Genomic DNA, 13,339 nt, shown 5'->3' with positions numbered 1-13,339 from the left:
AAGGTTGGAAATGAAGGTGGACATGTAAATGCATTCTCTGCTTTCAGCTTTGCAACAGATCTGAGCAGTCACTGACGCTGTATCGACAGGTGCCATGTGTTTATGTGTATGATCAATGCTTCTCGCTTCCCCCTCCCCTCCCCTCTGCCCCGCAAGAAATAACATTCAGCATCTGCAAAACGCACGCAGCGATTCCTGCTCTCAGTTACCAGCATAATTTACCGTCCGCAACAAAGCAGCCGCGTAAATGACAGGGGGAACAGGAGGGTCGTTCAGCAGTGCGCCTGCGCCAGGGAGTGGTGAGTGACCGAACTGACCCTACCCTCCCCTCCCGGGCATCAGTGCCAGGAAGCATGACGCAATCCCCGAGCGAGGCGAGGCGAGGCGCGCGCGCGTGTGTGTGCGCGCGCGCACGTGCACGCCGGCCCGGTTCGGGGGCGCGGGCGGGAACTGCCTGACGTCACTGCGGCCGAAAGGGGAAGTGGAATGAGTGGGAGCTGGAGCGCTGGCCGCCGATTGTCAAACGCGCGGTTGTCGCTTCAGCGCCGCGGCTCCCCTCAGCAGCAGCGGCAGCATGGGTCGCTCGCTGCTCTAACCTGTGATCCGCAACTTGCATTTCGAGCCCGGGAGTGCACGTTTTGTTCGGGGAGAGAGAGAGAGGGAGAGAAAGAAAAAAATCCTTTTTAATTTTTGGCTCTCTTCAATTAATTATTTCCATCGTCTGACTGGCATCCTCCTCCTCCTCAAAGGGGAGAGCAAGACTCTGCACCATGTCAGAAGTCAGGCCGCACTTTTACAGGCAGGAGTTGAATAAGACAATCTGGGAAGTGCCGGAGAGATACCAGAACCTCGCACCCGTGGGCTCTGGAGCTTATGGCTCCGTCTGGTATGTGCCTCTCTGCCTGTTGATTTGCTTGCTTGATTTTATTTATCTGCTTAGAGTCGCGCACAAGTTGCAAGGAAGAAAGTTTCTTTTTTGGAGTGGGAGCTGCAGCGTCGCTTCTACCTTGCACTCCTGCAGGCCTCGCTAGGCCCCGAAATGTCCTTAGCGTTTTTCTTTGGCGTGTTTGTTTGGTTTAGCTTTGTGCATGCTGTGGTGCACAAATGCCGCTTTGCAAACATTAAATGAGGGTTTGCACCCCCATCCTCCCAAAAAGAAGGTTGCTCGGGAACTTGTTCAGAAGAGTTCGGATTCTCCTAGTCCAATAACTGCCCGAAGTTATGTTGCAACAAAAGTGTGAAATAACCAGAGGCTAGCGAAAGCATGCATTTGCTTCTTTAATGATTGAATCAGAGATATTCGACGTTGATCCAAAAACAGGTTGTCTTATAGTTGAGTTTTAAGCTTTTATATACTCTGTTTGTGATGTTGCCTGACACCGGCTGCATTTGATTGGTCAACCAAGCATTAAAGTGGATTTTATTGTTATTTGTTGACCAAATTATTTATTGGTGCAAGTGGTACATTTGATTAACATTAACAGTGTTTTATTTTATTTTTCCCTTGGGAATCTGTTGGCTGTTAATAATTCGGCTTATTGAAATGTTTCCCCCTTTTGGGAAAGCACCTGAATTGTTTGACGGAGATTTGTAATTTGCTGATTTACAGTTTGGGAAGTCTGTGTCTTTTTTGTCCTTGGTGTTATTCTGTATCTTTAATTGTTTTGTTCGTCCATACGAAAGTAAAACAGTGTTATATGATTCTGTACTTAGTCTGAGCTGTTGCAAAAACAAGATTGAATCTTGCTGTAAGATGGTTCAGAAGATGTGTAAATTTCAGCATTTTTGGTATAAAGTCTGGCTTGTGGATCTGGAAGTTGTATGCAAAGTTAGGGTGGAGTAAGGCTGCAGAGGAACTTGTAAATAAGGCTGAGGAATTGGATGTCTTTGAAGATATGGAACCAATTTGAAGGGATGGAAGAAGAATGTAGATTGCAGTTTGCAGAAAAATGCAGTTTGTTTTAAACAAGCCGGAGTATAATCACTTACCTCAGTCACAGCTCTCATGCGTGTTTCGTAAAAAAAAATCCACAATGAAGTACAGTATCTCGAAGAATTCGTAAAATAAAACTGCTGGGGAGGTGATTCCCTGGAAAACTGTTGAGCATTAGGTGCCAGTAGTGGTACTTATGCCATTTGATAACCTGGATGTGTTTTTTTGAACAAGCAAACTTATTGGTTCACCTGTATATTTAAAAAAAACAGTCATGTAGTTTTATCTCTAGAAATCTTCCTGATGCCCAAGAATGCTGTGATTGGTGTGGCAAGGAAGCATAAATATACAGTTATTTGCATTTGTTGTACATGTCTTACAATATAGTTGGACAGTTTTCAAAGCAAAGAAAAACAGTGGGAATCTGAAATAAAATCAGAGAATGCTGGCAGTGTGCTGTAGGTCATGCAACTTCTGTGGAGTGGGAAACAACCTTAAAATGCTTCTGGTCGATGAACTGTTCAGATGAAAGGTCTTTGTTTCAGCAAAGATGCTGCCTGACCTGAGTATTATATGATTGAACACTTTTGTTACTTGCTATATTCAGTAGAAACAGTTTAATAGAATAAATGGGTAACAAAATATGATATGGAAAGGTTAATTGGGTTTGTTTTTCAGCCTGTGATTTTTAAACTTTTGACCTTTTGACAGATTATTTCAAGTTGCTTAATTTTTTGAGCAAAATGCTTCCTGTGAAAACTAATTAATTTACATTTTTGAATATTTTTATCAGTTAACTTTGAAATAGCATATACCACAGCCATTGATCACTGCTGTTTATCACAGAGTCAGTCAATAAGCAGCAATTAATTTTCAATATACATTTGGTGGTTGTAAGTTGTTTCCAATGGGTGTAATGTTAATACACCAAATTTGCATAGCCAATTCAAGTCACATGATCATGAGATAATCCAGTAAGCCCCTATTTAAAAATTCACGTAGTTAGATTATGCTTGTATCTGTTTGTGCTAATTTATTTTCAGATTTTCTGCCAAGCTAATGCCAATAATTCCTAAAACAAGGTTTGGATGTTTAGATGGAATATTTTTTTATTAGGTACTGTTAATAAATATCCAAATGTTGTAAATAACCTATATTGTGTCCATGTCTAAAAATTCTGTATTAAGAAAAAAGATTTTAGTTTAAGCACTGATTTGCAGCGTTTCTTTCTTTTGAATTTATATGATCACAGCTATAAAAATATAATAACTATACTTCACAAGGTATCTTATGTGATGCCAGTAACTTTAGATTTGTGCATCAGCTTCATTGTAGAAAGTGTCCCAATGTGTCATGTAAATGTATCAAATATAAATGGTATCAAACCATCGTGGGAGAGTAAAGGGAGGCAGTCAGAAAGATGGATTTAAAAGTTAGGAGAGAAATAAGGATGTGGAGGTATTTGGCATTGTATGAATGGCTCGAGGAGTGTTAACAATGAATGGGAGGATAAGAGAAAATGGGATTGTGCATGACAGAATGTAGAGTGCTGAGCTATGGATGAGTTGGACCAAATGGAGAATCAGAGACTAACAACAAAAACATGAGCAGAATCAAAGTCTGGAAATGCGAAAAAAGGTTTGGGTGCTGCCAAGGGTGTGTATTGATAGAGGGCTAGAAATAAATGATTTCCCAATTGGATGGGATGCAAGCTCACATCAGTCAATGGCGAGGTCTGCTTTGATCTGAGGGAGATGCTGGTAAATCAGACAAATGAGTGGACCTCACTTTCTTTTTGTTTATCTTGCTTCATTTTGCTAATGGTATTTTTCTTGGGATTTTTTTTATTTTAAAACTGTATTTGCCTTTTGTTTTCTCCCTTTCATCCAAACGTCAAAAAGGGGCAACGATACATGTCGTATACAAGGTGATGCTCCTGTTACAGGGATTTTTAACACATTAGGCAGTCACATTAATGCAATGCAGAGCAAATGCAGTGCTGTATTGACAGATGATTTGTTCAGACTGAGGGTGTGCTCATCCCTGTAGATGGAAGCAAAAGATCCAACTGCAGCATTTGGACAAAAGAGGAGAGTTCTTCCCAGTGAACCAGTATTGCCAGTGGATTCTCTGGTGAATGTCTCACTTACATTGTGAGCTCTGATGTGGAAACTTACCATCATACTTCCTATATTGTAACAATGATTATTACACTGCAGAAGTCTTTCATTTTCTATAAGTGTTTTGGGATATCCTGAGATCATGAAAAGTACAATAGAAGTATAAGTACTTAATTTATATGTTGTTCAAATTATTTATGAATGTGTATATCTGGACTACTGAACCTGTTGTTTATTTCTCATCTTTCACGTCACCCTAGATTTTTGTTTTGAAATCTGTGGAATGGGTCATGAATCCACAACACCCTCACCCGGGCAAGTGTGCTGTCAACTGAATTACAATTGACATACTTTAAGTAATGGATATAGGGGCTAATTATTTGTCTGCCATACTCCAGTCACACACTGCTCTGCTACCCTCTCAGCTGCACCCATTTCTTTTGCTAAATTGGATGCAATCAACTGGAATTTCCTGAGGATTTGGAGTGGCTTCAGTGTGGCCTGTTCAGCTCAAACTGTGGTGGGTGTACAGGAATTAGATATTTCCAAGGAGTTTAGGTCTGAGGTGGAAATCAAGTGGCAGGAACAACATGAGATGCACAGTCCCGATGTACAAGTATTTCTCAGTACAATCAATGTATTAAACTATCTTCTTCAGTGGTCTCTCATGAGGATGTCTTGCTTCTACTCTGGTTTTTTAGTTTCTGAATTGACTACTGAGGCCAGTGTGTGAATTGCAGATTCTTCCAAGAATAGAGCAGCAGGAGCCTGACTGGGAGGGGGAATGGGTAGTTTGTGAGGTGATGCTCTCCTACCACCATTTACATAGGGCTTCTGTGTGCTCCTAACGCATCGATACCAGGTTCTCAGTACCACGGGGAATGTTCTTACACCCTTTTGAGTGGTTATGAGCCAGGGGTTCCTTGGATGCTTTTTAAGTACCTCTTTGAATCCTTTCCTTTTGACCACGTGTTAATCTCACCCTGTGACAGATCCACGGAGGGTGTAGTATTTGGCTCATGCCAGTTAAGTGCAGGTGGCCCTTTTGCTGGTGTTGAGGCAAAATGTATGTTCAATTCTTATGGCAAAATGATTCGCAACTGTAGTTTACCTTAAGCTTGTTCTGGCATTTATTTACTTGGATTTTCAAAAAAAGCTACCAAGGAATTAAAATTAATTTAGGATGGAAATCATATCATCTTTTGCTTTACAGTGGAACACTAGTTTGCACTGTGTTGTGGCACACATGTACAAGGGAAGCTGAATGTAGAGCAAATTGTACTACCAAACTACAATTCATTATCAAAAGCGCAGTCCAGCGTTGTAGTATGCCAGGAATGGGTAATTTGGTAGGTCAGCAGGCATACTTAAACGGCCACTGACCTTCCAGTGGGTTACGCTGATCACTCCCTTCAGATCTGTGTGCTTTCAGGAAATAGAATTAGCTGAACTAGATTTAAAGAATTGAGTCACTAGAATTTCAAAAGAAACAACTCAACATATTGAGCCAGATCTTGGTGGCTTGGTATTGCCATGGTCTCTCCATACTTACACTTGGCTGGTCTGGATGTGGAGCACCTATCTTGTCAGATTCTAGAGGTGACTGGTGGCAGGGCCTCCTGTAGTGTAGTTCACAGCTATTATCAGTTGTGATAGCTATGAGCATCATATAATATCTCTGTTGTCTCTAATGTAGACATCTACAAGATTTTATAATTTTCTTAATTATTTACTCTAATTTTAAGATATTTTTTAAAAAAAGAGCAACTGCTGTTTAAAAGAATGAACCTTTTCAGAAGCACGGTAGCGTAGTGGTTAGCACGATGCTATTACAGCGCCAGCAATCGGGGTTCGATTCCCGTCGCTGTCTGTAAGGAGTTTGTACTTTCTCCCATGTCTGCGTGGGTTTCCTCCGGGTGCTCCGCTTTCCTCCCACATTACAAAGACGTATGGGTAGGTTAATTTGGGTTTAAAAATGGGCGGTGTGGACTCGTTGGGCCGGAAGGGCCTGTTACCACGCTGTAAATAAAATTTAAAAAAAATTAGTCTACAAGATTCAACCCATTGTTAAATTTAACATGTTACTTGGAGTTCTCAGGCATTCCCTGAGGATTGGAGATGACTTGCTTCCTTCCAGTTCTGAGATGGCTGATGAGGCCAATGTGGGATGTCATAGAGTATGGAAACATAGATACAAGAAATTTTGCAGATGCTGGAATCTGGAGCAATACACAAAAAGTGCTGGAGGAACTCAGTTGGTCAGGCAGCATCTATGGAGGGAAATAGTTGACATTTTGGGCTGAGACCCTTCATCAGGACTGGAAAGGAAGAGGGCAGAAGCCAGAATAGGAAGGTGCAGGGAGCACACACAAGCAGGGGATAGGTGAGTTCAGGTGATAAGTGAGTCTAGGTAATATGGGGGAGGGGGGGAAGATGTAATAAGCTGAGCGGTAATAGGTAGAAGAGGCAAAAGGCTGAAGAAAAAGGAATCTGGTAGGAGAGGGTAGTGGACCATGGAATAAAGGATGGAGGAGGGGAAGATGAACAGGTCATTGAGGCAGGGAAAGGGAGTCACAGGAATAAGGGAAGATGGGGGGGGGGGGAGGGAAAGGAAAAAGAAGGGGTGTGTTATTGGAAGTTACAGAAATCGATGTTGGAGACTCCCAAGGTGGAATAGGAGATGTTGTTCTTCCAACCTGCGTCTGGCCTCAATGTGGCAGTAGAGGAGGCCATGGATAGACATGTCAGTATGAGAGTGGGATGTGGTATTAAAGTGGGTGGCCACCACGTGGGTGGGTCCTGGCTGTTGTGGGGGACGGAGCGAAGGTGCTTGACGAAATGGTCACCCAGTCTGTGGCAGGTCTCACTGATGTACAGGAGGCCGCACTGGGAGCACCAGATGCAATACATGACACCCTTGGACTCATGGAAATATACAGTCCAAGTCCAAGTGAAAGCATTGATTCCTACTAATCCTACACCAGTCCTTTATTTTCCCTATGTTCCCACCAATTCCCATCACATTTTGCTACAAATCTACATTGGACTACCAACTTGCATGTGTTTAGGACCTGTGATGAAACTGGAGCAGAGGGAAAACAGCAAACTCCATACAAACACCACTGGAGGTCAGGACTGAAGCTGGGTCACTAGTGCTCTGAGGCAGCAGCTCCACTTCCTGCCTCCTCTTCCACAGTGGTGGCAGGAGGTTCCTGTAGGCAGTTTGAGGTAGTTTGCTGCTTCCACCATTTCTGTTGGGCTTCAGTGCATTCCCAATAGATACATGGACTTCAGGCTCTGTGCTGTCCAAAATGCTGCTCCTTCACTTTGAACAGTCGTGGCCCAAGAATTCCCAGGAGTTTGCTGTTGCGTGTTTTTCAAGGAATCTTTTAGAACATCCTTTCGATTTGTTCCTTTTGTCCACTGCCTCTGGTACAAGTTTGTATGGATCATTTTCCCCTTTCAAATTACAAATCCTGAACAGAACTCAACTTCAAGTTGTCAGAAATACAAAAAGAAAAAGTTATGTGAATTCATATGGAGTCTTTTACAAACTTGGAATGTCCTATTGCACTTTTAAGGTAATGAACTACTTTTTACTCTTCCCCACATTACGTCAGTGACCAAATATGGTAATTGTACTGTTTATATCCATAGTAAATGATCAGGTAATCTACTTTTGTAGTCATTATTCCTGGGTAATAATTTTTCTCTTTAAAAAGTTCCACGGTATCCTTTACATTCATGCCACTATCCAAAATATAGTATTTCAAAATCTGCAGCACTGTGGACTGAATTTAAGTGTCAGTTTAGCTTAATCTCTGGAGTCTTTGAACCCACAAACATCTAATTTATTGGGAGAGCTACCTTATAAGTTGAGATTGTGACTTGTTTTCAAAGATGCATGACAGTTGTAATAGTTGTGCTTAAAATGTACTTTATTTTGCAAGAATGCTTTTAGTGGGATTGTGAAATAAGGTGTGGAATATCTGATTAGTTATTTTTGTGTTGACATCTCTTTGCCTTTTGAAAAATCAAGACTCCTTCCTGACTATACTATTAACTCTTCCTAACCTTTCTCCTTATTTCTCCCTTGATTGGATTCCCACTTGTTATGCACTACCTTCTCAAGATGCTGTAGAAACGAATGCTACATTTTATGGATTTACAGTGGAGGTAGTAATGGTAGCCCTAGCTTTGGTAGCTGTGATGCTACTTATGTAATGTTGCTACAATGTGTTTTATCTGGAATAACTCAACATATTTATTTTTACCTTTTTTGAAAAAAAAGTCCTTGTGTATTTACTCCTGTTTATAATATTGGTCCATTTTAGTAACTTTGTCTGAAAACAGAATGTACAGAAATTACTTTTTCTTCCTTGCACCTTTCTGTGTCTTGCCTTTTTAGTTATACTTTCAAAGTACATTACCTCACAGCTCTCAAGTGTGTATTTGTCTGGTGTCTTTAGCATAATAATATAACCCATGGTTCTTCACTGACACATTATCAAACAATATTTGCCAGTAATTTGTATAATAAGAGGTTGGCAAGTTAAACAGTGACTTAAGAGTTTGGGACTGCAGCAACAGCTATCTTGACAGTTGATGGAACAATGAAAATCCAGAAGGAATAAAGACTTGGCTTTATAAAGCAAGTTTTGAGTCTTTTTCAAGAGGTCCAAAGTGTTTTAAACTATGAAGTACTCTTTGAAGTGAAGTTACTGTTGTAGTATAAGATAAAGGGAACAATTTGTGCACTGTAATCTTCTGCAAAGATTAACATGATAACTTTGCCTAAGGAATTAAAAATTGCTTGGGATAAGTTTCCTGCTGTCCTTCAAAGTAATGCTTTGGGGTTCTTTGCATGCAGTTGAGAGAGCAGATTATTATTCGAATGACAGCACTATTCCATCGAATTTTGGCTAACACGTGGGGACATAATTTTAAGGTGATTGGAGGAAATTATAAAGGGGATGTCAGGGGTAAGTTTTTTTGTTACACAGAGTGGTGGGTGCATTGACTGCACTGTTGGCAGAGGTTGTGAGGGCAGATACATTAGGGACATTTAAGAGACTCTTAGATAGACACATGAATGATAGAAAAATAGGGGGCTATGTGGGAGGGAAGGGTTAGATAAATCTTAGAGCAGGATAAAATGTCGGCACAACATTGTGGGCCGAAGGGCCTGTACTGTGCTGTAGATTACTGTTCTATGTTCTTTGAATATCAAGGTATCTGCTGCTGTGGCCCCAAACTCTGAAGTCACACTGTTTAACTTGCCTACCTCTCACTATGTGAATTACTGGCAAATATTGTTTGATAATGTGCCAGTTAGTGCAGCACTCATTCAGTACTACACTGGAAATTTTAGCAGAGTTTTGAGGTAATTTGTAAAATGGGATTTGAATTCAGACCATGGATGAAGGAGTTCAAAGATCTTGTGTTGGGAAGAGGGTGGGTTGGTTTTGGGAGCAGAGAAGTTGATACAGATGGGGATGAAGTCAGAGGGGTTTGAAAATAAATTGAAGAATTTTAAAATCAACTCATTACTAGACTCAATTTTGTCAGCTGATGGTAGGTGAAAGGGACTTGCCAAGAGTCAGAATATGTAGCAGTTCTTGATTATTTAGGATTTACAGAAGGCACAAGATGGGAAACTGAGCAGGTGATGTACAAGTCCTGTATTGATTGGCCTCCATGTGTGTAGTAATGGTATAAGTTGTTGGAACTTGTAAGTTTAAATGGGCAAAGCATACATTTTCTGTGTTAAGGATCTTTGTGCTGAAATCTTGGCTCAGAAATACTAGAAGAATCCAGTTGAGTTCACATGCAATACTTTCTTTGAGAACATCAGAAAAATCCAACCATTAATTCCATCAGATTGGAAAATGCATTTTTTCCAATGTACATTTTTTCTTAACTATTACATGAGGCAGGCTAGTTATTTTTGATTGGGATGTGCACTGCTTATGTAGGCTTATGGAATTCATGAATAACACAATTATTTGAAAACGTCTTGGATTTAATTTGCCATCATGATTAGGTACTCCTTTGTTTACGGTAGTCTTACTGAGGATTATATCTTTATGCTTGTATTTAGAATGAACTCTATCTTTGCTTATAAAATTGTAAATGTCATTCCTTGTTATCTTGATGAATTGATAAATGCATTATTTAGTGCGATACCATAGAAATTGGTGTAGATGTAGCCTAAGGATAACAACAATTTACTTATCATTTATAAGTGTGCATAATCTTGAAAACAGGAACATTCTGATAATCCAGATTTGATTTTTACAGATTACTGGATGTTATTTCCATTACTATATCAGTGCTCCTTTAATTCACTTTTTTCCAAATGTTACACAGTGATAATTTTCCAGTGACCTAGGTAAGTTGGAGGGAGCATAGGAGCTGGGGTTCCGGTGAATGGAAAAGGAGCGTGGGGACTAGAATACAGGTGAGTGGAAAAAGAGTGCAGCAAATATCACCTGATGAGCCAGATGCCAAACCATTGGGATTTCTAATTATTGGCTGTACATTATTTCATTATGAAGTGTATCATGTATTCTAACTGTTCCTTGATCTGGCATACAGCAGCAATCTGTTGAAAAACTTAAGACATGCTACCAATATTTAAGTACTTTATGAATTGTTTTACTGCAGTTGTGGTTGTTATTATTATTGCCTAGCATGTGGCTGTTGCTGGCAAAGCTGACAATTTTTGACAAGCAAAGAATGCTGATATTTTGGTGCAACCAGGGCATTGAACCATGGTGATGTGTGACCAGAATTGTGTATGTGCCAGACTGGATAAAATGACTGGCTTCATTATTTAATAAATATTAAGTTTTCCATAATATCCTGCTAGTTTTCAGAATTGAATCCTCTTAAACATTATAGTTGGGCTTGAACTTGCGTGATCTGGAGTTCTACTCCAGTTTCATAACTGCCACACTATCGTGCCTTGTCCTATTGATATAGAACATTGGCCTGAATTTTTCATTGAGTTTAATGGGAAAATACAATTAATGGTTAATGTGTAGTAAATCTAATGGCATCTGCCAGATCACACACATGTAAACAGTTAAATGTGGTAATTTGAAAGGCTAGGTGAAGGAAGAATCTTAAAGCAGGAAAGAGATGAGAATTTTAGGGAAGAATTCAAGAGCTGGGGGCAGCTCGGCAGCAAGCATGATCGTCAGTGTTGGAGGGAATTTTCTTATGCAGTTGAATGGTCGGTGGTGTTTGATCAGTTTTTTGTTGATGAGAGTGAATGAGGCACAGAAAAGTGGTTTAATATTTACATTCCAGGAAAACAGTTTAGTTGAGAGGAACAGGACTCAAAATGTCAGTGGTTCATCCAGTTCTAGTATTCAATGATTGTTCGATCTTTCTTCCAAAGATGTTCAAACCTAAATGTGGACTTCGGGAGCTGACGTGAGGATTATTATACCCTCCCTAGGGTGAGGGCAGTGGTTTTAGTGGAGATAAGGGATCAGACTTCAGCACTGGAGGATTTTAAAAACTTGTCTTTGATTTATCACCCTACCTGTCTTCCAATTTTTTGCAAAATTACAGCAAGTTTGTTCAAAAGCTTGCAAACAGCATGTGGTTTGTTGTTAATAGAGTGCTGAGCATTTTTCCTTTGACACTGATAGCAAAAGTAAGTATGACTTAAATGGCCTTGTGATTGTGGGAGTGAAGGGGTTGCTGCATAGGGAGAAGAGGTGGATGGAGTAGAAAAACATAACTTGTCCACAAACTTCTGTAAACAGACAAATCATGCCCTGATTTCAAAACTGTCAAAAAGCTCGATTCTTAACATTCAAAATATTTATGTAACGTTTGCATGTACTTAACTTAAAAATACCCATTTAAATTATTAAAATTCAACAAATAAAATCTAAAACATTAAAAGTTCTTAAATATTTGGAGAACATATTGAAATAAGAATCTAAGAGACTACACTTAGTCCCTTGCAGCTGTTCACTCATTGAAATGAAAGGGGAATAACTTCCTAACCTAGTGCAGATTGTTTTTACCAGATTCCCCACTGGAAATCTTCAAATTGAATGCAGAAGCTCTGTGGTTTCTGTTGGTTATGCCATGAAATGTTTTGTGGGTATTTCTCTGCAAAATCTAGGCTACCTTGAGAGCAGTATTATACCTGAAAGTCAGACCTTGTGCACAGTTTGGTGGTAATCAGGGCATTACTTGTAATAAGGGAAACACTTAAGGATTGAGAGAAATAAAGGAGACACAAGGGGCTGCAGGTGCTGTAATCTCCAGCAAAAGACAAACTGCTGGAAGAACTCAGCAGGTCAGGCAGCATCTGTGGAGACAGGGATCATCGATGTTTTGGGTTGAGGACCTGCATTGGAGCTGAGGGTATAGGATGGAAGAGTCCATGGAAAGAGAAAGATTGAGGCAGGGTCTGGCAAGTGATAGGTGGCACTAGATGAGGAGGGAATGATGAGCAAATGCAGCTAGGAGGGAGAGGGATGGAGTTGGGAAATAACGGATGGTGGGTGATAGGCAGAAGTGGAAAAGGAAAGAAACATGGTGCAGATGGAGTCAGGAGGGGGAGGAGAGTGTGAAGGTAGAGAGAGCCTGGAAGGTGATAAATGGAGACACAAGAGCCTGCAGATGCTGGAATCTGGTGTGCCTTTCCCTCTCCTGATCCACCCAGGTTCTTTCCTCCCCACCCCCCAGTTTTCCATTATCCAGTTTTGTTCCACCTGCCTATCAGCCTCGTATTTAACCAACTATTCTCTCCAACTGGTTCCATTTGCCCACTATCTCTCCCTTATCTGGTTCCACTTATCACCTTCCTACTTTTCAGCTTCCAGCATTTGCAGCCTCTTGTGTCTCCACATCACCTTCCAGCCTCTACCTCCACCATCCCCTCTCCTCACCTGGCTCCTTTTGCCTATCATCTCCTTCTTACCTGTTTCCACCTATCACCTGTCAGCCCCTGGCTCTCCACCCGCCTCTCTCTCTCCCCCCCCAAACCCACAGTCCTAATGTGGGGTCTCAACTTGAAATGTCGACCATCCCTCTGCCTCCACAAATGCTGCCTGACCAACCAAGTTCCTCTAGCACTTTGTTTTTTGAAAGAAATAAAGCTTTGTCTGTTTAATTCCTAACCTAAAGCCCGTTGGCTAGATGTGTGGGAGAGAAAAAAACGTGCATTTTTGGGCCAGATCATCCAACCTGACATTTACCTACCATTTACCAGTAAGCTGCAGTGTACTGCTCAATGTTCTTTGAGCCTGCTGAGTTC

The 13,339-nt window shown here is 40.8% G+C and overlaps 1 protein-coding gene across 1 annotated transcript in view; it reads left to right on the top strand.

Annotated features, from left to right (window-relative positions):
• Nucleotides 1-363: 363 nt before the first annotated feature.
• LOC127581062 (mitogen-activated protein kinase 14) overlaps nt 364-13,339 on the top strand; it is a 36,913-nt gene continuing 23,937 nt past the window's right edge. Inside the window, exon 1 of the mRNA XM_052035125.1 lies at nt 364-886. Within this exon, the coding sequence (XP_051891085.1) occupies nt 771-886 (116 nt within the window). The 5' untranslated portion in view covers nt 364-770. The remainder of the gene's footprint in view (nt 887-13,339) is intronic.

This window comes from Pristis pectinata, chromosome 20, assembly GCF_009764475.1.
Source record: "Pristis pectinata isolate sPriPec2 chromosome 20, sPriPec2.1.pri, whole genome shotgun sequence".
Classification (NCBI taxonomy): Eukaryota; Metazoa; Chordata; class Chondrichthyes; order Rhinopristiformes; family Pristidae; genus Pristis; species Pristis pectinata.
This window is presented reverse-complemented; position numbering and strand designations above follow the sequence as displayed.